Source organism: Macaca fascicularis, chromosome 20 (assembly GCF_037993035.2).
Source record: "Macaca fascicularis isolate 582-1 chromosome 20, T2T-MFA8v1.1".
NCBI lineage: Eukaryota > Metazoa > Chordata > Mammalia > Primates > Cercopithecidae > Macaca > Macaca fascicularis.
In genome coordinates this window covers 2050718-2073838 of record NC_088394.1, presented here as the reverse complement: position 1 = coordinate 2073838, position 23121 = coordinate 2050718, and the positions used below count along the sequence as shown (strand labels likewise).

General features: G+C 59.5%; 1 protein-coding gene across 3 annotated transcripts; it reads right to left on the bottom strand.

Annotated features, from left to right (window-relative positions):
* Positions 1 to 289: 289 nt before the first annotated feature.
* On the bottom strand, positions 290 to 17972 carry UBE2I (ubiquitin conjugating enzyme E2 I). Of its 3 annotated transcripts, none has more exons than XM_045382889.3 (7): positions 17699 to 17972; positions 13102 to 13178; positions 12826 to 12909; positions 11502 to 11574; positions 7013 to 7122; positions 6777 to 6856; positions 290 to 2503 (listed from the first exon to the last, which is right to left on the bottom strand). In XM_045382889.3, exons 2-7 carry the CDS (start codon positions 13165 to 13167, stop codon positions 2440 to 2442), a joined length of 477 nt encoding a protein of 158 aa, XP_045238824.2. In that variant the 5' UTR covers positions 13168 to 13178; positions 17699 to 17972; the 3' UTR covers positions 290 to 2439. The 3 variants fall into 3 exon arrangements, with proteins under 3 accessions (XP_045238824.2, XP_015298139.1, XP_045238827.1); XM_015442653.4 differs by having other exon boundaries at positions 17847 to 17972; XM_045382892.3 differs by lacking the exon at positions 17699 to 17972 and adding an exon at positions 17344 to 17481.
* Positions 17973 to 23121: the final 5149 nt, after the last annotated feature.

The window sequence follows — 23121 nt, the reverse complement described above, 5'->3', positions numbered from 1 at the left end:
GTCCCCTGCCAGGGGCAGCAAGAGCAGCCTCGAGCCCCAGGGAGGAGTCCCCTAGAGCAGGCCAGGGAGGTACAGGTGAAGAGACCCTGAGCCTGGGGGTCACCTTGGCTAGAGGGGTATCACCTGGAGAGGTTAACACAGGGCCGGAGGCAGGACCGGAAGGAAACCCTGGGGTGTAGGGCTGGACCTCCGGATGGGGGGGAGTGGCCCTGTGGCCCCAGTGGGCTCCCACCCCCACAGCCAGGGGAGCCGGGGACAGGGCAGAAAAGGACACACCCAGCAGACTGCAGTCTGTGCAAATGCTTTAATTGGTGGATTCTTAGATACAGTGGTAAACCCATCGCCCACAATTCTTTATTAATTCCGAGGCACCTCATGCCGGGAACCCGCTCTCCCTTCCGCTAAACAAAGGTGACCGCGTTTCAGAGCTCTCCTGTTACAAGGTTCACGTCCTTCGTTAGGCCGAGGACTGTGGTACCACAAAAGGAACATTTCATTAGCTGAAGTGACTACGATTGGCTAGAAACATCCGTTACTTTAGAATACGTTAACTACAAAATATACTGAATTTCCATATATATTAACCATATACATGTGTAACTATTACTAAATGTAGTTCAGTCGTTACAAAATAAGACATTCTGGGAGCGGGCTACAAATATTTAAACCAGCTGAATTCCCCAGGTAAGGCCCCCTGCATTATAAACAAACCACACGCGTCAGACCGAGAGCTCAGTGACTGCAGGGCACGTAACCAGGAAAGCGAACAAGGCACTGGCACTGCAGAGCTGCCGGTGGGGGCGGGGGGCACTGCCGGCTCGGGGGGGCCTTCGGAAGTCACCTCTAACTTCGATTCCCAGCCCACAGCAGCCGCCCTCCCTGCATTCTTGGCTCCTTTGGGGAGCACCTGCCCCGCCCCCTTGGAACCCTGCACTTGGGCCACCGGGACCCAGCTCCAGCTGCCGGGGCGCACCAGGGCAGCAGGGCCAGCTCCAGCCCCAGGGCTTGAAACGTGACTGAGGAGGGCCCAGCTCACTAGGATGCGGAGACTGGGTGGTGGGTCGGAGGCTGGAGGGCTGGGAGCGTCGGGTTGTGTCCCCCAGGGCTTCCCATCTCTGTCCACTGCACCTTCCTGCTGGGAGGTGACTGGCACCCAACTTCCCAGCCAGGCCACTTCTTACAGCGGTTCAGCCACAGCTCAGGCAGCCCCAAGAGGCCTGGCCGGCCCAGCCTTTGCAGAGGGCTCAGCATCAGGGCGGCTTCTGAGTGGCACAGCCTCCCCAGGAGAGGCCATGCTCAGGTAACCTCAGGACGAAGAATTCCAGACACAGGCCGCCCAGGGCCCTCCACCTGGCGCTCCCTGGAGGGGCCATGGCTGTGGGCTCTCCTGGAGAAAGCACCCCGTGTTTGCCAGGGGTGGTAGCAAGGCTGCCTCCGGAGGACGTGAGACACAGACACCCGAGGTGGCACCCTGTGCCCAGCACGGCTCCATCCCTGTGACCCGGCCACTGAGGGGCACCCCCGCCAGCAGGCTGCCTGGATAGAAGTCCTCACACAGCCTCCAGCCCTGGTCTGGACCTGGCCCTGTGGCCCTCTAGACAGCTGGCACCGGTGCACACTTGCCAGGGTCTCAACGCCAATCCCGACCTATGCAGATCTTAGCTGCCCAGCGCTCTATAGCCCGAAGATCCCGGGAGCACAGAAACCTCAGCAGCACTGTGTACACAGCCCTGTTGACAAAGATCCAGGGCAAGACGGAGCCACACAGCCTGGGCACATCCGAAGCAGATGGGAGAGCCTGGTCCTGGCCCGCGGTGGGGCTGCAGTCAGGTGGGGAGGGCGGGACACTCGGAGGCCGCCTCCTCACACTTTCAATAATAATGCAACCAAAACCTTTATATAAACAGTTTATTTACTCTAAACAGCAACACAGACAGAACGCCATATAAACACAAAGGAAGTGGCGCAGAACCGAGATGCTGACCTGGGGTCTGAGGCTCAAAAGCAGCACAGCCCAGGTTCTAGAGAGGAGCGGCAGAGGGAGGGTGCGTTTCCATACAGCCAGCCGGGGCCAAGTGCAGCTCTGCACGGTGAGAAGCATGCCTGCATCCCGGAGCGAGGACTCGCTGCTGCGGGACTTACCCAAGTATAAAAGTTTATAATTTTACAGCAGTTGAAATACTGACATCAATATTAAAATAAAAGCAAGTTTTACATAACAATCAAAAATACAAAAGACCGAAGGAAGAGACCCTGTATGGAAACGGGCAATTCAGCGAATTGAGACCGCGCACCCGCGGCGGCAATGGAAGATGGCGCCCGCCCAACCCCCCCAGGTGACTCGCCATTGTACGGAGCAACTTTAGATTCGCAAAAATGTTGTAAACAAGTTCTTGCCAAACCAATCCCTTCCTTTTGACGATGCCACAAGGTCGCTGCTTATGAGGGCGCAAACTTCTTGGCTTGTGCTCGGACCCTTTTCTCGTACTCCACTCTGTTTTGGCTGAGGAGGTCAAAAGAAAAGACACGTGTTAGGGGGCTGAGCAGCCTGGCCCACACGCCAGCCCCGGAGCCAGCTCGGCAGACCAGGCTGCAGGACGGAACCTCCTGGGTAAGGGCAGTGTGGAGCTCGTGACAGTAACAGAAGCAGGAAGGCCTGCGTGGTGGGGAGCCCAGGCTGGCTCTGACCTGGCTGAGACTGTCCTGTGGTCTGAGGGGGGCAGAAGGGCAGGGAGGAGAGGAACCCATGCTGAGTGGAAGTGGTGTCAGAGGAGGACAGAGGGGCCCCGCAGGGCTGCGAGGAGGGCTCAGGCCCCAGGGGACCCACACCAGGGGGCCTGCAACATCGTCACCTGTGCCAAAAGTCTGGTCCTAACTAGCAATCAGCAGCTTCTCTTTTCTGTAAGTCTAGGGCCAGCGCTAATAAACTGAAAACACTGATTGCTTGCCACTGTTCTTCGCCAACTCCCCAAAACAGACAGAAACTTCTGGAGGGTTTTTCCATGAGGCACTCAGCCCCAGGGGCAAAGATGTGGGAAGGCACGCCTGGTTCGGAAGGGGGTGGTGCCCCAGCTGGGCAGTGCAGGCGTTATCAGGGCACACGTCCGGAGCTGGGCAGAGTGAGGTTCCGCCTGCAAACAGCTGCCCAGGCTGCACCTAGGAGCTGATGGGACACAGGGCAGTGTGACCGTGAGGATGGGGGAACACTGTGACATTCATGGAGGTGGTTCCTGAGGTAGCAGTCCTGGCAGTCTCGCCAGGATTGGACCTGGTCTGAGACACTGAGCCAAGCCAGGCCTGGTGCAGAGCGAAGGCCAACAGCCCAGGACGGCAGCAGTGCAGGCGCCACCCCCACCCAGGCCAAGGGCCTGGACTGCACCCCAGACCCCAGCGCCCTCCTTGGACCACCAGCTGGCCCCAGAGCAAAGCAGCTCAGCTGGGTGGGCGTGGAAGAAACCAGAGGCAGTGGCCACATGTCCCGGCTCTGCCTTTACCAAGCAGGGGCCCCCAGAAGAGGCACCTGCCAGGGCAAGAACACAGCCCAAGGCCTCCACGAAACCCAGGAAAAAGGACTGAAACCTGCAAACATGCTTCACAAAGGGCGCTTTTCAAGTGGATGTTTGCAGGAGAAAGAACGTTTGTTTACGTGAACACAAGTGTACAGTGCAGCCCAGCAGGCACCAAGCCCAGGAGACACAGTGGAGAGTCACACAGGGCGGGGTACTGCGACCCTGCCTGGCCCATGCGGCAAGTGGGAGCCACAGCCCAGCTCCGGAGATGGCCGGCAAATGGGGTGCAGGCCAGACAGAGCTCACGCCCACACCATGCTCGGGATGGCAGACCAACTAAGGGCTAAGCAGGAAAACATTCCTTTTTTTTTTTTTTTGAGACGGAGTCTCGCTCTGTCGCCCAGGCTGGAGTGCAGCAGCATGATCTTGGCTCACTACAAGTTCAGCCTCCTGGGTTCATGTCATTCTCCTGCCTCAGCCTCCCAAGTAGCTGGGAATACAGGTACTGGGACCACCATACCCAGCTAATTTTTTGTATTTTCACTAGAGACGGGGTTTCACCATGTTAACCAGGATGATCTCGATCTCCTGACCTCGTGATCTGCCCGACTCAGTCTCCCAAAGTGCTGGGATTACAGGCGTGAGCCACCGTGCCCGGCCTGCTTTCTTTTTTTTGAGATGGGGTCTTGCTTTGTCACCCAGGCTGGAGTGCAGTGCTGCAATCTCAGCTCACTGCAGCATCAACCTCCTGGGCTCAAGCGATCCTCCCACCTCAGCCTCCCAAATAGCTGGGACTACAGGCGTGCACCACCATGCCTGGCTTAACTTTTTTTTTTTTTTTTTGAGAGGTAGTCTTGCCTTGCTGCCCAGGCTCGTCTCCAACTCCCAGGCTCAGGCAGCCCTCCCGCAGTGGCCTTGCAAAGCATTGGGATTACAGGCGTGAGCCACTACACCTGGCAATTTTTTTTTTTTCAGACGGAGTCTCACTCTGTCACCCAGGCTGGAGTACAGTGGCCAGATCTCAGCTCACTGCAAGCTCTGCCTCCCGGGTTTTATGCCATTCTCCTGCCTCAGCCTCCCGAGTAGCTGGGACTACAGGTGCCCGCCACCACGCCCGGCTAATTTTTTTTATTTTTAGTAGAGACGGGGTTTCACCGTGTTAGCCAGGATGGTCTCGATCTCCTGACTTCGTGATCCACCCATCTCGGCCTCCCAAAGTGCTGGGATTACAGGCTTGAGCCACCGCGCCCGGCGCAAATTTTTCATTTTTTGTAGAGATGGGGTCTTGCTGTGTTGCCCAATCTGGTCGTGAACTCCTGGGTTCAACCAATCAGCCCACCTTGGCCTCCCAAAGTGCCGGGATTACAGGCGTGAGCCACCACACATGGCCTGGAAAACATTTTCCAGGCGCGGTGGCTCACGCCTGTAATCCCGGCACTTTGGGAGGCAAGGAGGGTGGATCACCTGAGGTCAGGAGTTCAAGATCAGCCTGGACAACATGGTGAAACCGTGTCTTTATTAAAAATACAAAAATTAGCCAAGCGTGGTGGTGTGCACCTGTAATCCCAGCTACTTGGAGGCTGAGGCAGGAGAATCACTTGAACCCAGGAGGCGGAGGTTGCAGTGAGCCGAGATCACACCACTGCACTCCAGCCTGGGTGACAGAGTGAGACTCTGTTTCAAAAAAAAAAAGAAAATATTTTCTACCTCAAGGGCCACGTGACACTCCTGAGCACTGTGGCTTCCTGCCCAGTGGAATGCATTTCACGGAACTCCTAGGGCACAGCAGGCCAACACACAAACCCAGGCCACGCCACATCCCACGAGCCAGTTCCAGCAATGGCTCGGCCGACTGAGCGTCTGTGAGGTGTGCAGGGGAGCCAGGCTGAGGCTGGGGTGGCTGCTGTGACACTTGCTCCCTGCCTGGGGCCTCTGTGCCACCCTCAGCCAGCAGGGAGGGCACCCTGCAGACACCTGGGCTGGGCCTGCATCCAGGGAGAAACACATCTCTCCAAAGCCAGGTGCCTTCTGTTTTTTGAGATGGCATCCTGCTCTGCTGCCAGGCTGGAGTGCCGTGGCTCCATCTCCGCTCACTGCAACCTCCGCCTCCTGGGTTCAAGCCATTCTCCTGCCTCAGTCTCCCGAGTAGCTGGGATTACAGGCACCCAGCACTACGCCCAATTAACTTTTTGTATTTTTAGTAGGGATGGGGTTTCACTATGTTGGTCAGGCTGGTCTCAAACTCCTGACCTCGTGATTCGCCCACCTTGGCCTCCCAAAGCGTAGGGATCACAGGCATGAGCTACTGCGCCCGGCCCAAACCAGGTGCTTTTCCTCACAACCGGTGCGGGCTGGGCTTAGGGCAACGGTGACCCCTCAGCCTCCCACTCCCGACCAGGAGATGCCCCCTGGAGGGAGCGTGCCTCCGATGCCCATGGTGGCAGGCACGTGTGGGGTGGCTGCAGGGTGAGTCTCCTGGGTCCCCGGCCACTGGGGCCCCCGAGACCCCCTCAGAGGTGTGGGCACCCACGCTGAGATGGGACTGGGTTTCTCAACGCTGCAGGTGCAGCAGTGGGGGTCAGAGCCCCCAACCCACCTTCTTATGGACCTGCCCAGAGCAGCTGCAGAGGCGGCCCCCAGGGCTGGGGACAGGACAGGCAGGCGCGTGGCGTCTGCTCAGGGCAGGGTCCTCCCTGCTGTCCCCAGCACTGTTTGGCTGTCGTCTGCATCCTCACTCACACCAGGCCCTCCTCAGTGCAGACAGTGACCCCAGGACCACGGGAACCCTTGTAGCCACAGCAGCACCTCACAGGGACCGGGTGGGAGCCGAGCCTACGTGACAGCATCACATCACTGAGCCGTGCTGGGCCCCCACAGGAGGAGCCAAGTGTGCGGGGCTGGGGATAAGCAGCAGGGGCAGTGCAAGAGGCTGGGGTCCACAGGAGGCTGAGCAGGTGGACAAGCCCCTCAGCATGGCCTCCTCCGGCACCCATGGCCAGGCCCTTCCCCTCCTAGTAGGGGCCCAAGACAGCCCCCGTCACCTGGCCTGCTCCCTCCCCCAGACAGGGCTCCGGCACCGTCCACGCCCACGGCACACCCTGTGCGTCGGTGCCTGCTGCCCACAGGGTTTATGCCCCGACCTTCCCCTGGAGGTGCGGACCCTGGCTGTCTCTAGGGTGAGCCTGTGTGCTCCGCTCCCCTCCTGCCAGGCGGCCTTGGCTGGGATGGAGAGGAGCTGCCAGCAGCGGGGCGAGGGCTGCTACTAACCAGTAAATCGTGTAGGCCTCTGCTTGAGCTGGATCTTGGATATTTGGTTCATTTAGAAGTTCCTGTATTCCTAATAGGATCTGTGCCAGAAACAAAAACACAAGACAGGGGTGTGAGCAGTCTGAAAGGGGGACACGGTGAGACTCGGCCTCAGCCACTGAGAATGACTGCAGACCCGCGTGTCCAGAGGGGAGACGGAGGCAGCCCGGCCCATATGGGTGGCGGAGGCCCCGTACCTGTTTGATTGTGATGGCTGGCCTCCAGTCCTTGTCCTCCTCTAAGATGGACAGGCACACTGTCCCCGAGGGGTACACATTCGGGTGAAATAATGGTGGTTCGAATTTACCTGGAGAACGAGGAAGAAAGGAAGCGCTTTTTGCAGGCAGGCACTGTCCCCGAGTCATGTCCTTCCCCCCCGCCACCCCCTCCCAACACTGGGCCACTGGGTTGGGAGCCAGGTTATGTGGCCAAGAACTTTCCAAAAAAATAACATTGTGGCCACGAGGAGGCAAGAGGAAGACATGTCCACCTTTGCACGCAGGGGACAGAGCCTTGGGGACACGGCCGCAGGCCAGAGACGAAGCCGTGTCTCTCCCAGGACAGAACTCCCGGCACAGCCAGGCCGTCTGGGAACACAGGCCCCCACGTCCTTCCCAGCTGGGCCAGACTCAGGGGAGATAGGAGGAGCTGCGGGAGATGTCCAGGGACATAGCCAAGGCCCTTCCAGAGTCGGCAGTTCCTACGCAGACCCTCTGCTTCCAGGACACATGGGCTTTTAGGACCCTGTGTTATTTCTTTACAAAAAAGCAAAGAAGTTTGCCACCATTAGCCCCGTCGGGGCCATCACCGTTGATATTCCAGGCTATTTCCCGTCTTTTCCCGGGCATTCTCCCTCAATGCTATGGAAGACACACAGTGCGGCAAGTCCAGCGCAGCCTGAGGAATTCTCTCAAAGCCGACGCGCCACGAACACCTACAGCTTCCCGAACACTCGCTCCTACCGACCACTGCGTCTGCCCCGTAATCCCAACTCCAACACCCAGGGGCAGCTTCCTGGACTTCAGGTACCACGGAGCGCACAGGGCACACGCCCTGGAGAATGCAGTGAGGACACCACCGCAGACCGCCCCACGCTGCGACCATCCCACACGGCGGACCATCCCACACTGCAGGAGCCCATAGGCGACACCAGCAGCTGCGTGGCCATCCTGAGTATGAACACTGGCGTGAGTGCATTGCTGTGCAATGTGGGGTCACGGCATCGGTCCTCAAGCCGTGCTGCTTCCAGGCTGCTCACGCGGGCTGTCGCTGGTGGATTCCAGCCACTGGGTGAGGTGCACAGCGGCCTCCACTGCGTCTCCTGGTGACCATGGAGCGCCCCTTTCAGCCCGGACTGCTTCCTGGCGACTGCTTTGGAGCTCTTCAAGTGGCACGTACAGGCCTCTTCTCCTGCTCGGGGCTTGAGTTTTTGCTTTTAAAATTTTTCGAGATGGAGTTTCACTCTGTTGCGTGGGTTGGAGTGACGTGATACAATCTCGGCTCACTGCAGCCTTCACCTCCCAGGTTCAAGTCATTCTCCCGCCTCACCTTAGCCTCCAGGGTAGCTGAGATTACAGGCACCCGCCATCAAACTTGGCTAATTTTTCTATTTTATTAGAGACGGGGTTTCTCCATGTTGGTCAGGCTGGTCTCAAACTCCTGACCTTAAGCGATCCACTGGCCTCGGACTCCCAAAGTGCTGGGATTACAGGTGTAAGCCATCGTGCCCAGCCCTACTTTTCACACTTCTAAGAGAATCTTTTGGCAAACGCAAGTGCCTAATTTCAATTTAATCTGATTTCTCAATCTCGTTTCTTCTACCAATCACAACTTACCCACAGAAAGGCAGAGATGCTGGACGCCAGCACCGCCAGGCCCTCCCAAGGTGGGGGCTGCCTCCTCCTTCCTCATGGCCTCCAGCTTGGAGGTGGCCATGCTTCGCAGAAGGAACAGAAAGGGGGTGCCCTCCTGTCTGGACTGCCTGCCAGGTGTCATGAGGCCTCTTCACTCTTCCCCATCTGTCATCCTAGGACGTCTGGGCTGCGGCAAGTGGGGGTGACACCGACACCCATCTGTGCCTCTGGTGGACACACGCGTGTGTTTCTGTGAATCTTGATTGACTCGAGTGAACAGCCAGGCATTACAACATGAGCTCGGCTTCCACCAGCGCGGCAGGCAGCGTCCAGGGGAAACGTTCAGAACATCTGCCCGCTCCAGCGGTGGTTCAGGCTCCCGCTGCCCTGTGCTGCGGCTATCTGCTGCCCTGTGCGGTACGACAGGTCCCACTGCGGAGGCTTCCACTCTTTGGCAAAGCCAGGCATCCCTGCCGCGTTTGCTGGCCAGGTAGAGGCCTCATGGCTGTCTGTCTTCTTACGGATTCCCAGGAGCTCTTGGTAGATTCAGGGCGAGGGCTGAGATACGTACATACACTACGGTGTGCCCACCTGCCTGGTGCCACCTGCAGTCTTTGGGATAGAGAGAGATTCTTAATTTTCATTTAGTCAACCCGTCGGTCTCCCCCCGGCCAGCACTTCAGCGCATCCCTGGTGAAGAGATCCCTGCCTGCCCAGAGCTCGCGAGACGCCCTCCTGGGTCTTCCTCTCCACGCCGTTCCGCTCGGGCACCACAGTCCTTCCGGAAGCTGTTTCTCTACGGTGGGAGGCAGGGCTCGTCTCTCCTGCTGGGACATCCCTTAGGACTGGTCCTGTCACAGCCCAAGCCACCACCAGTGTGGCCTCGACTCCTCACTCTGTCCACAGGCCTGCCTGCCTGTCCTCAGCAATCCCGCAGTCTCATCACCGCGTCCCGTGGCAGATCTGGCGGGGGTGGTGGGGTGGGGGGGTGTGCTGTGCACCACAGCCTCAGCCTGGGTCTCGCCACCCCTACCGAGAAGCCAAGGCCTCTGCATTTCTGCATTTCCAGAGTCCGCGGGGCAGTTTCCACCAAGATGTGCTTGACTCGGCTGGGATCACACGGAATCCACAGATGGGCCTGGAGAGAAGGGCCGCCTGTGCAGCACCGTGTCTTCCCCTCCACACGCAAAGCAGAGCTCAGTTACTGCTCAGGCCAGCCTCGGCTTCCCTTGGAATATTCTACAGTTTTCAGTAGAGAAGTCCTCAACCAATCTTTTATTGTACTCCAACGTATTTCAACCTACTATAAATGGCATAGTTTTAAATCCTTGGTCATTGAAATGATATAAGAGCAGTTTTGTGTATATCTCAATCTCTATTTTATTTTTATAGTTATTTAGTTTTGTTTCCTTCACCATGTCCTGTGCTATTTTTCTTTTTTTGAGACAGGGTCTCGCTCTGCTGCCCAGGCTGGAGTGCAGTGAACTAGGCTCACCGCAACTTAGCCTCCTGGGTTCAAGCACTTCTCCTGCCTCAGCCTCCCAAGTAGCTGGGATTACATGCGCCCACCACCACACCTGCTAATTTTTGTATTTTTTTTTTAGTAGAGACGGGGTTTCTCCACGTTGACCAGGCTGGTCTTCATCTCAGGTGATCCTCCCACCTCGGCCTCCCAAAGTGCTGGGATTCCAGGCGTGAGCCACCGCGCCCAGCCTTGCTTGCACCTCAGCTTTAGTGAGCTGTTGTCCTGGCCTTCCTCGCCACCTCTTCCATTGTGACTTCTTTTTCTCATCTTGCTGCATTTGCTTGGAATTCCAATAAATGGTTGAACGGAATAAATGAAAGCAGCTAGTCTGTCCCATTCTTTATTTTTCTTAATTAAAATAAATCATCTTAATATCCACTCATGGTTAAAAAAAAAAAAAAAATCAAACAGCAAAGGACAATCCAAAATGAAGCAAGTCTCAGCCGGGTGGTGCTGTCAGCAGCCCTCGAGCTCCTCCGGTCGGTGCCACTGTGGAAAACACTTGTGTGTCTTGAGCGAGTCGCAGGGGAAGCTTTTACACACAGCTCTCGCCGCGCCGTGGCCAGGCACTCTCTAGATGCTGGGTGCGTGTTAACGCGTGGAATTCACCACAGACAGGGCCCGCCGATTTCCAGCTACGGGAGGGCAGGGACGCGGCGGTCCTCTCCCTCCTCTCCTGAGTTTTGCCGAACTGACTGAGATCATTAACTCAGCTGTAGGCTCGATTTTGAACCCAGCCTCAGCCCTTTCTTCCCACGCCTTCTCTGCTGTTCACCTACTCGAGGCCTGCCCAGGCTGCGGACACAGCCACGGCTGGGAGAGAACATGAGAGACCACAGGAAGAGCTAAGAAGGTGGAGCAAGATAAATCCTCAGAGGGTGAGACTCTGAGTGATGGTCCTTCTGCACATCCATCCCGGCCAGGGCCGGGCTCTTGTGGGCACCAAATCCTGTCTTCATCGCCAACAACCACTGAGGGTCCAGGCACTCCTAGCCCAGGAGCTCCAGCCTGGATCTCACAGCCCTTCCCTCCACAGGACTCTGGAGCTTCACAGCCAATTAGCTGGGACGAGAGACTAAGTCTATTACGTGCACTGCCCACCCCCGGAGCTGGAAACAGACTCGAATCTGCAGCCTGAGCCGGGGATCAGGGATCAAAGCCGACCTCCAGGTCTGTGATCTTCCTCCCAGCTCCACGTGGATTGCCTGGCCCGGGCGCCACGGCCACAGCCTGGGGCCTCTTTGGAGAGGACTCCGATCCCCACAGGAACAGGCTGACTTCCAGGACACTCAACAGTGAGCTACTTACATTTTGGTGGTGAAGACGGATAATCATCTTTGAAAAGCATCCGTAGTTTAAACAAGCCTCCTTCCCACGGAGTCTGTGGGGAAATAAACTGTGGTGAGATGGGCGGCTTGCCCGCCTCAGGCCAGCCCAGGAGGAAGGGGCTCGCTTCTAGGACACAACTCCCACGACTGCCAGGACACCGGGGCCAGAGGCCCGACAGTGGCGGCTCCCAAACCAGCCTAAAGCCTGAACTGGCCCCACCAAGGGGACTGTCAGGACCTCTGCTGTGCCCAGAGAGTAAGTCGGAAAGGTCCTCCTAGAAAGGAGACGAGACGGGGTTCGGGGGCTGGGCCGGGGCGGCGGGTGCCACACACTGGGGCGGCAGCACCAAAAGCACAGCCTTCGCCCCAAGGGTTCTGCAAGCCCCGCCCCAGATCCTGCCTGGATGAGGCGCCTTTGCCACCCCACAATCCGACACCACTCCCGTCTTCCTCGGGGCCGCACACCTGCATCGCGGTGACGTGAAGAGCAGGGGACGTTCTCAGCAGAGCCTCAGACAAGCGACAAACCCAAGTGACACCATGTCTCAGGCAAAGCTGAGACCTGCTGGGACTACTCAGCTCAGGGGGACCGAAGCTGCTTTGAGTTTCAGAGTGAAACCCAGAGGGTGGCATGGGCCGGAGGGAATAAGGCCTCGGGCAGGACCAGCACCTCAGGGCTCTCTCCTTCCTTCAGGGTTCACCAGCATGAACCTTATGTGCACACCAGCCTGGAGTCCCCGGCCAAGTGCTTCACGGGAGCCGGGCAAAGACGACAGGCACACAGGCCGCCCTGCTCCCCACAGACACACAGGGGGCCCCAAGCAGGCATCCTAGGCTGCTGTCGCCAGTCCCTGTGCCCCAGGAGGTTCTCCAGGAGGCGGCTTTACGCCGGGGTGGCTCTCCAGCAAACCCAGCTCCCGTGACCTGAGCCACACCTGGAAGGACACAGCAGAATCCCGGGTTCCAGCCTGCAAAGGCTGCCCGCCCTCAGGCCTGCTCCCAACACACACCAGAGCCCCTCCCCTCTGCCACAGCTCAGCCCTGTGCCCAGCCTGCTTCCTTCTCAACCAGAAATGCCCTCGGTGGGGACACAGCTGTCACCCCAACCTTGCCAGCACCACCTTCTGAGCTCAAGTCCGCACGGGGCGGGGGCCAGGCCACAGCTGGGGATCTGACCTGTTGTCCGCAGCCCGTGACAAGGGCGGCCGTCACAGACGGCAGGGGCTGAGCAGTTTCCCTGTGGCGTTGCCACACGCATCTGTTGAGCCCCGACAGGCAGGAGGCTAGCAGCGCGCGCCTCTTACCCCTTTCTTTCCTGGAATGGCGCACTCCCAGTTCATGAGGTTCATCGTGCCATCGGGATTTTTTGTTGGGACAGCCACGAAACCCTGAGAGAAAACAACCACAAAAGCACATCAGTGCGGTGGCATCTCGTTTGACCAAAACCACTGAGAACCGGCCCGCGAGCCCCACCAGCGCGACCCAGGCACGCGGCCAGCTCCCTCCCAGTGGGGGGGGGCACGGTTTCAGCCCAGGGGGGCCGTCCGCGGCACTGCACACGGAAACGAAGCCCTCCTTACAAACGGGTGGTCTTTCCTCCATGCTTTCCTCTCCTGGGCGAGTCTGCTGAGGGCGATCCCCGACATGTTCAGAGTCCCTGGAACACAGGAGGCAGAGCACGGGGTCAGGACAGGCTAGCGGGCTCCTACCGCCCCGCCACGTGCACACGGCCCGCAGTGGGCAGTCTTGCTCCTAACAGGCGCCAGCCCAGCCCAGCAGAGACTCTCCTCCTGGAAGCCGTCGTCCGACCCCGGGGTCTACCAGGGGAGGCCTCATGAGTGGATCCCAGATCACCGGGGGTGGGGGGGCAGGTAGGACCCCTTCCCCATGGGCCCCCCGAGCCCTGGTCTGCGACACGTGCCGTGGCCTCTGCTCCACGGTGGAGACGGATGTTCAGAGGCTGGGCCACTGTGGCTGGGCGGTAGCTGCCACCCTGTGGTGGCTGGCGTGGCAGGGTCCTCACTGAACCGTCAGGTGGGGACTAGGCAGGGCTGGGTCCCCGCCTTACTATCAGGCGCTCAGAACTGAGACTCAAGCCGGGCCAGGGGGACACCTAATATTGTTGTTTTTTTTTTTTTTTGAGATGGAGTCTCACTCTGTCCCTCAGGCTGGAGTGCAGTGGCACTATCTCAGCTCATTGCAACCTCCGTTTCTTGAGTTCAAGCAATTCTCCTGCCTCAGCCTCCCGGGTAGCTGGGACTACAGGCCCCCGCCACCATGCCCGGCTAATTTTTGTATTTTTAGTAGAGATGGGGTTTCACCGTGTTGAAGACAGAGTGGAACAAGTACCACAGGGCAGAGGCTCAGCCTCGCTGAAAGAGGAGCCCCCCACAGGGCCACCGTTCCCGGACCCTGCAGACGCTAGCATGTCCCTGTGGCTTCAGGGGACAGACGGGTCCTGTGGGGCAGGGCAGGAGCATGGGGTACGGGACCAGGTCCCTGGTCAGAGGCAGCGGCACACACGCCAGATTCCAGCTCCACACTTCTGCACGGGACCTCAGGGGCTTGGCACCTTTGCCTTCTGGTTCCCAGCGGGAGCCTGTCGGCCCGCACTGTCCCCGGGGACACCAGGCAGACAGGGCCAGCAGCCTCGACACCAGCCTCACCTGTCACCCTACTGGTGGTCACCTTTACCATGAAAAACAGCACTCAGGGCACAAAACCTGCCAGAGAATTCAAACCCAAGTGTGTGCTGGTTTTCAAAGTCCACGGGAACACTGAAGCTGCCTCCAAGTCTGGCATCTCAGCGCCAAGCAAGGGCCACCTCAACAAAGCTGGGGGCTGCGCCAGGCCTTCCAAACTGTGGGGGGGCCGTCCCTACAAGGGCCCTGGTGACCTGGATGGCGCCCGCACCTGTGCAGGCCCACGAACCTCACACACCTCACAGCTGCAGGGAGGGGCCAGGTCAGCAGCTCCGCCTGGGCCAGAGCCGCCGCAGCCTCACCTGGCACTTGTTAGGGAGGCAAGGCCCAGTCCCCAGCAGACTCATTGAGGAAGGAGCTCCGAGAGGCCCACATTCAGGTTTTGGGCGGCGCGATGGCTTCCCGAGGCAGCAAATCAGAAATCAGGGGTGGGGCTGGGATCAAGGAAGCCCAGGCGGGTCCAGTGTCGCCAGGGAACCAGGGTGCTGGAAGCCAGGCGGGGCTGCTAGAGCCGCCTGCCCTGCAGGTGGATTTGGCTCCTTTTTAACCAAACACGGATCCTCAGGGCAGCCTGAGAAAAATCAGGCAAAGGAACCCGGGTCCTCCAGTCAGTAGGTGCTGGCATCACAGCGAGAGGGTGACAGGGGCCATCCAGGTACTGGCCTCCAGCTACACGATTAAGTCCAAGACAGGTAGCCCCAGACTGGGCCCCACCGGGATGTCCCTCCCCATACCCTCCTCACAGGGATGCGGAGGAGCCCGCAGGCCGCCTGCCCTCTGGACCACTTGCCCATCCCCATGCCCTTCTCTAAGTGGGGGTGGGGGGAAGCCAGGGGCCAGAAAGGGAGAAAGTGGGGGACACAGCTGGGCTCAGCTGTGGGCAGGCAGGGTTCGAGCCCAGAGTGGAGTGGAGCTCCCGCCAACCACGGTTTCAAGGCTCTCTCTGCACGTGTCTCCACCCTCCACTTCCACATGGAGCAGCTCAGTTGTGGCTTGAGGACTCACAGCTCTCGCTTCCCCAGCCCCAGGGTGGGCTTCATGAGTAGCCACAGCCTGTGCCTGGTGCGGTGCAAAGCAGCCTGGTGAACGGCCGTTTTGAGGAGCCACGACCTCCCAGGTGCCCGGGGTCTGAGCGGGGCCAGGAATCAAGCAGGTCTCTGAAGCCCCAGGCCAGTGCTCCAGACACTGAAGGACCATGGCCAACACGATCCTCACAGCCAGGCAAGGCCAGGCCCCAGAGAGGCCAGCCCCAGAGAGGCCAGCCAGGCCTGGGACCCTGCCACAGGTAGCCCTCCTACTGAAGACCGGACAGAGCCACCTAGAGGCCCCCGTCCCAGCACCTAGCTATTGCTGTCTCAGATGTGAGAAGTCGTGAGGGTGCTCCTGTGAGACCTCCCGCCAAGGTCTGGCTGATGCTGCTGTATCCCCTGCCCCAAAGCACTCAGCACCACGGGGTGGTCTCACAGGAAACTGCACCACAGGGCAAGGAGCCACAGGTGCACACCCACCCTGTCCTAGGCAGAAGCCAGGCCCCTCCCCCTGCTCCCCCTCCTACTGGCCTCCTGGAGAAAGTGGCCAATGTGTTACAATGTAATCACAACACAGACGAAGCATTCAAAATCCCGCTGAAAATCGAATTTGCCCTTCCAAATTAACAGATAAGCACTAAGTGAATGGCTAGCAGTTACTAGACCCTTCAGAGCAGGGAACTTATATGAGGCAAAGACAAAAACAACCCTCATCTATCAGAGCCAAGCAAGGCCCAGACACTGCAGCAACCAGGACAGGGCCAAGCACTCCAGGAGTGGCCTGAAGGTCTGCCTTCTGTCCTGCTGGGCACCCGCGACCGGCTGAGCTTTAGCTTCTCGGATCACCACCTTGCTCTGCTGGTTGACAGCACCGACTTCCGAGCAACTTCCTGGCTGAAGGTGAGCAAAGCACTCACCTCTCACAACTCCACCGCACTCATCTCCACAACGGGTGGTCGCCACGACGGCTGGCACAAGAAGCCTGTAAAGGTCCTCCTGCACCCAAACGCAAACTCTCCCAGGCTTGGGGAGGTATTCCCTTCTGCAAGACCCAGGCACCTGCAGTCAGGAGACGCTCACCTGGCCGCACCTGATCTGCCCCAGGCCCCCAGAATGTTTCTGAAGCAAGATCCCAAACCCTGACACATCACACAAGCGCACACCTTCAACCACCCAGTGGTCTAGGGAAGGGACCTCTGAAGGAGCAATCAGGACAAACTCAGGTCCCGTCCTGTCTTCCGCTGCGCAGCTTCTCTACCCAAACGCAATGTTTCTTGTTCTTCAAAAAACATTCGGCGTAGGTCCTATAAAAGGAAACAAACCGAACTCCCCAAAGACAGGCACTTTGCAAACAGAGAAACAAAGCGTAACTTCCAATTATAAAAACGAAACCACTTCATTCTGCGATTCAAGCGTGACTACAGGCCACGATCACAAGCCCAGCTAATCACTCCCTTACCTTCCTCCCACGCACGTTAACTACCAGAGCCAACCACTATTCAACCGGTAAAAACCCATCCCCAAAACAATAAAACTCCCTCCAGCGAGGCGCTCACGTTCAGGGCCCCAGCAAGCGCCAGGGCAGCATCTTCAGAGGCGCAGGAAAACTTAAGACTTGTTTTGGTTTCAAGGCACCGAAAACAAGCCCGCTCGCCGGCCCCCACCCCCGCGAGCCAGCGGTGTTGCAATCCAAGAGTCTCCCCCGCGACCCATCCCCTCCGTCCGCGGGGCGACAGTGACCCCGGAAGCCGCTCCCCGCGCAGAAGGAAGGCGCGGCCTCGCGGGGCCCCGGCTGCAGGTGGCTGCCCCGGCCCCGCGCCAGGAGCACCTCGGGGGCGAAGTGGGGGAGCCCCGGCCCCCAAGGCCTGCGGCGGCCGGGGCGCTCGGGCCGCAGCCCCGCGGCGCCAGCAGCGCGGACCGAACCGGCGCCGAGCGTGGGGCCTCTCGGGCTCCCCGGGAAGCTCGGCCGCGGCGCGGGGCCCGGCTCGGCGGGGCGGGGCGCGGGGCAGCCGGGGGCCCGGGCCCGACAGGAGTAGAGGCCTCGGCCCGACCCCCGCCCCGCGGCCCCGGCCCGGCCCCCGCCCGCGCTCACCTCGGGCGGCCGCGGCCCCGGCGAGCGTCGCGGACAGGTGGAAGACCGAGCGGGGCGGCGGCGGCGGCGCTTCCCTTTGTCTCGGGACTTCCCTCCGGAGCCCGCTCCGCGCGCAGCCCGAGCAGCTCCGAGGACCCTGGCGCGGGCGGGGCGCGCGGGGCGGGGCCTGGTGCAGGGCTGCCCTCTGCACGCCTGCCTCGCGCGCTGCCACCGCCGCCCGGCCCCGAGCACCGCCCGCGCCGCCGCGCGCCCCCCGCTGCCCGTGCCCCGCCGCCGCGCGCCCGCGCCCCGGGTCCGCCCCAGGAGCCCGGCCGGGGGGGTGACTTTTCAGTCAGGCGGCGCCCTGGACACCTACGCCCTTAAAGGAGCCGCGTCCCCGATGTGAGGGAGCGTCTGTAAACTCCCCTTCGGGGTGCCCGCGTCCACCCGAGGACACGCCGGCGAGCAGCGGGGGATAAAGGAGGCCGAGATCTCCAAAAGCTCCCCGGATGCCCGGCGGTCACCTCTCCAGGCACAGGTCTCCGAGGTTTCCTTGGGGTCAGAGCCTGGGGCCGGGGGGCAAAGACCACTGAGGCCTAAGGATTCCCAGAAGCGTCGCAGGACGGTGACGCTCCCGCGAGTTCAGCGCCCTGTGAAACCTCTTGCAATTGGCCATTTCTGGGCGGTGGGCGGAGAGACCTTCTCATCTGCCCAATGAGCCGACCCCGTACAAAAGGCCGAAAGCGAGCATGACCGACGGGAGGAGAAGTGTGGATGCTCCCTAATCCGGGGGCGGGCCCTGGGCGGGGGCGGGGCGTGGGGAGACTACGAGCGGCGGGGGCGGGGCGAGCCCTTGGGGGAGGGGCGCTTCCGGGCAACAGCCCCCCACCCCCCGCCCACGCAACTCCCGAGACCGGTCGAGAGGCCCCCAGCCCCGCGAGCGCGCGGGATACTCCGTTCGCCAACGCGCGGTCGTGCTGGCCCCGGGGCTCTCCCGGTCCCCCCGCCCCCCATTTCGCCGACGGCGGGGCCGCCGCCAAGGTCACGGTGTCCGGGTGCTTGGGGACCGCGGGGACTGACCACATTCATTCATTCCCTCCCTCATTCATTCATTCCCTCCCCCACTCACTCATTCCCTCTCTCCCTCATTCCCTGCCTGACTCATTCATTCAATCCCTCCATCACTCAATCATTCCTTCCCTCCCTCACTCATTCCCACCCTCATTCATTCCCGCCCTCATTCATTCCCGCCCTCATTCCCTTTCGCACTCATTCCCTCCCTTACTGCTTCATTCATTCCTTCTCTCCCTCACTCATTCCCTCCTTCATTAATTCCCACCCTCCCTCATTCCCTCCATCATTCATTCCTTCCCTCCCTCACTCATTTCCTCCCTCATTCATTTGTTCCTTCTCTCCCTTACTCATTCCCTCCCTCACTCATTCATTCCTCCCTCCCTCATTCCCTCCCTCACTCATTCATTCCCTCCCTCACTCATTCCCTCCCTCACTCATTTCCTCCCTCGTTCATTCGTTCCTTCTCTCCCTTACTCATTCCCTCCCTCACTCATTCATTCCCTCCCTCCCTCATTCCCTCCCTCACTCATTCATTCCCTCCCTCACTCATTCATTCCCTCCCTCACTCATTCCCTCCCTCCCTCACTCATTCCCTCCCTCCTTCACTCATTCCCTCCCTCCTTCACTCATTCCCTCCCTCCCTCCCTCATTCCCTCCCTCCCTCATTCCCTCCCTCACTCATTCATTCCCTTCCTCACTCATTCCCTCCCTCACTCATTTCCTCCCTCCTTCACTCATTCCCTCCCTCACTCACTCATTCCCTCCCTCCTTCACTCATTCCCTCCCTCACTCATTTCCTCCCTCACTCATTCCTTCCCTCATTCATTCATTCCTTCCCTCCCTCACTCATTCCCTCCCTCCCTCATTCATTCCCTCCCTCACTCATTCCCTCCCTCACTCATTTCCTCCCTCCTTCACTCATTCACTCTCTCCCTCACTCATTCCCTCCCTCCCTCATTCCTCCCTCCCTCACTCATTCCGTCACTCATTCCCTCCCTCACTCGTTCCTTCCCTCATTCATTCATTCCTTCCCTCCCTCACTCATTCCCTCCCTCATTCATTCCCTCCCTCACTCACTCATTCCCTCCCTCACTTATTCATTCCTTCCCTCGCTCATTCATTCCCTCCCTCCCTCATTCCCTCCCTCCCTCATTCATTCCCTCGCTCACTCATTTATTCATTCCTTCCCTCCCTCACTCATTCCCGCCCTCACTCATTCCTTCCCTCACTCACTCATTCCCTCACTCATTCATTCCTTCCCTCCGTCACTCATTTCCTCCCTCATTCATTCATTCTTTCCTTCTCTCACTCATTCCCTCCCTCCCTCATTCATTCCCTCCCTCACTCATTCCCTCCCTCACTCATTCATTCCCTCCCTCACTCATTCCCTCCCTCCCTCATTCATTTCCTCCCTCACTTATTCATTCCGTCTCTCACTCATTCATTAATTCCCTCCCTCACTCATTCCCTCTCTCACTCATTCACTCCCTCCCTCCCTCACTTATTCCCCCCACCGCCTCCCACAGGGTCCCCAGCAGGCACTCCCCCGGCAGGGACCCGCAGCAGGAGGGGCGGCCACGCACCCTGGGTCCGCCTGCCCAGGAGGCGTAGCCGCAGGGGTGGGGGTCCAGGGCAGCAGGGGCGGCCTCCCCCAGACTCCAGGCCCTGGGACCTGCACACAGCCCTGTCCCACCAAGACCAGCACGGGCCTGGCCTGGCTGCGCATCCCAGGCTCAGAGCCACCGTGGCCTGTCTGGACACCTGTTCTCCCGGCCCCCAGCCTTGAGGTCCTGGGAATCTGCTTTTTTTTTTTTTTTTTTTTTGTGAGATGGAGTCTCACTGTGTCGCCCAGGCTGGAGTGCAGTGGCACCATCTTGGCTCACTGCAACCTCCACCTCCCGGGTTCAAGCGATCCTCCTTCCTCAGCCTCCCGAGTAGATGGGATTACAGGCGTGCAGCAGCACACCTGGCTCATTTTTGTATTATTATTAGAGATGGGGTTTCACCATGTTGGCCAGGTTGGTCTCAAAACTCCTGACCTGAAGAAGTGATCCTCCCGCCTCAGCCTCCCAAAGTGCTGGGATCATAGGCATGAACCACCGTGCCTGGTTGAAATCTGCATTCTTTTTTTTTTTTTTTTTGAGACGGAGTCTTGCTCTGTCACCCAGGCTGGAGTGCGGTGGCGAGATCTCGGCTCACTGCAAGCTCCGCCTCCCGGGTTCACGCCATTCTCCTGCCTCAGCCTCCTGAGTAGCTGGGACTACAGGCACCTGCCACCTCGCCCGGCTAGTTTTTTTCTATTTTTTTTTTTTTTAGTAGAGACGGGGTTTCACTGTGTTAGCCAGGATGGTCTCGATCTCCTGACCTCCTGATCCGCCCGCCTCGGCCTCCCAAAGTGCTGGGATTACAGGCTTGAGCCACGGCGCCCTGCCGAAATCTGCATTCTTAACCAGCACCCTGGGCAAGCCTGGCGGAGGGATATGGCCCTTTGGCTTCCTGGCATGGGCTAAGTTTCCAACGCCATCTTTCTGGCGAAGATGCCGGCACAGGGCTGTGTGGGGAGCTGTCAGTCAGTAAAGACCATGGTCGAAGGAAAGCAAGGAGAGCCATGGGCCTGGGCGGATCCCGCTCCAGCCTCAGGCACAGAGAGGGCAGGGCTGGCGACGTGGGGGGTTTGTCATAAGTGGGGCTTGAGGAGACTGACTGGATGTGGTGTGTGGCTGGGGAGGGCCTGGGCCTGAACCTGTGGGCCATGGGAGCCATAGAAGGTTATGGAACAGGAGAAGCAAGATAAGGCCCTGGTTCCCTGTATGTGGTGGTGAGGGATTGAGGAGACATGGCTCAGGTGCTCAGAGAATTCTCGTCCTGGTGGGAAGTAGTGCCGGGAGGGGCTGGGGTTTGGGGAGGCTGTGGCAGGTGGGGGCGAGGGGCATGGAGCAGGCGGGGGTGAGGGGCATGGAGCAGGCGGGGGAGGGGGACATGGAGCAGGCGGGGGCGAGGTGCATGGAGCAGGCGGGGGAGGGGGACATGGAGCAGGCGGGGGCGGGGGACATGGAGCAGGCGGGGGCGGGGGGCATGGAGCAGGCGGGGGCGAGGGGCATGGAGCAGGCGGGGGCGGGGGGCATGGAGCGGCGGGGGCGGGGGGCATGGAGCGGGGGGGGGGCGGGGGGCATGGAGCGGGGCGGGGGCGGGGGGCATGGAGCGGGGCGGGGGCGGGGGGCATGGAGCGGGGCGGGGGTGGGGGGCATGGAGCAGGCGGGGGCGGGGGGCATGGGGGGGGTGAGGGGCATGGAGCAGGAGGGGAGGGAAGAGGCTCCCTCAGTTGTGCATCCTCAGCCCAGAAGTGTTCTTTGAGCAGCCTGCACTTGGCACACGTGTTTTCAAAGAGAGGGGACCTGTTGGGTCCAGCTTCCTGGGTACAAAAGAGAAACCGAGGCTTGGAGAGCGTGGGGGGTTTGAATCAGTAACTATACGATCCTGGGCAAAGCTTGTGGCTGACTGTGCCAGGCACGCGCCCACCTTTGCCGCGGTCCCCTTGGGAGGGGAGCAGGAAGTGTGATGAGGACCCCCAGTGTCCTGGGTGCCCCCTCTGGGGCCTGCTGGGGCCAGGCTCTGCACGCAGGGGTTTGAGAGCAGAGGCCACTCCCCCAGAGGAAGAGGGGCCTCTGCAGTAGAGTGAAGGTGGACCCTTACCCCGGAGCAAGCACAAAAACCAGCTCAGAAGTCAGCCTCGGACCAGGCGCGGTGGCTCACGCCTGTAATCTCAGGTCTTCAGGAGGCTAAGGCGGGCGGATCGCTTGAGCTCAGGAGTTTGAGACAAGCCTGGCCAACATGGGGAAACCCCATCTCTACTAAAAATACAAAAATTAGCCGGGTGTGGTGGTGCACACCTGTAATTCCAGCTACTTGGGAGGCTGAAGGAGGAGAATCTCCTGAACACGGGAGGCAGAGGTTGCAATGAGCCGAGATGGCGCCACGGCACTCCAGCCTGGGCGACAGAGCGAGACTCCCTTTAAAAAAAAAAAAAAAATCACACATCTGAGAAGGAGTTAATATCCAGGATAATAGGCTAGGTGGGGTGGCTTACGCCTGTAATGCCAGCACTTTGGGAGGCTGAGGCGGGCGGATCACTTGAGGTCAGGAGTTCCAGACCAGCCTGGACAACATGGTGAAACCCTGTCTTTACTAAAAAATACAAAAGTTAGCTGGGTATGGTGGTGTACACCACCCCAGCTCCTGGGGAGGCCGAGGCACGAGAATCGCTTGAACCCGGGAGGCGGAGGTTGCAGTGAGCTGAGATCGTGCCACTGCACTCCAACCTGGGCGACAGAATGAGCTCCGTCTCAAAAAAAAATAAAAATAAAAATAAAAATCTGGGATATAGAAAACCCCTACATCAATAAGAAAATGGCTCTGGAGGGCTGCGTGTGGAGGCTCACGCCTACAATCCCAGCACTTTGGGAGGCCAAGGTGGGCGGATCACCTGAGGTCAGGAGTTCAAGACTAGCCTGGCCAACATGGTAGAAACCCGTCTCTATTAAAAATACAAAAGTTAGCCGAGCATGGTGGCGGGCATCTGTAATCCCAGCTACTCGGGAGGCTGAGGCAGGAGAATCACTTGAATCCGGGAGGTGGAGGTTGCGGTGAGCTGAGATCATGCCATTGCACTCCAGCCTGAGCGACAGAGCGAGACAGCGTCTCGAAAAAAACAAAACCGCAGTGGCT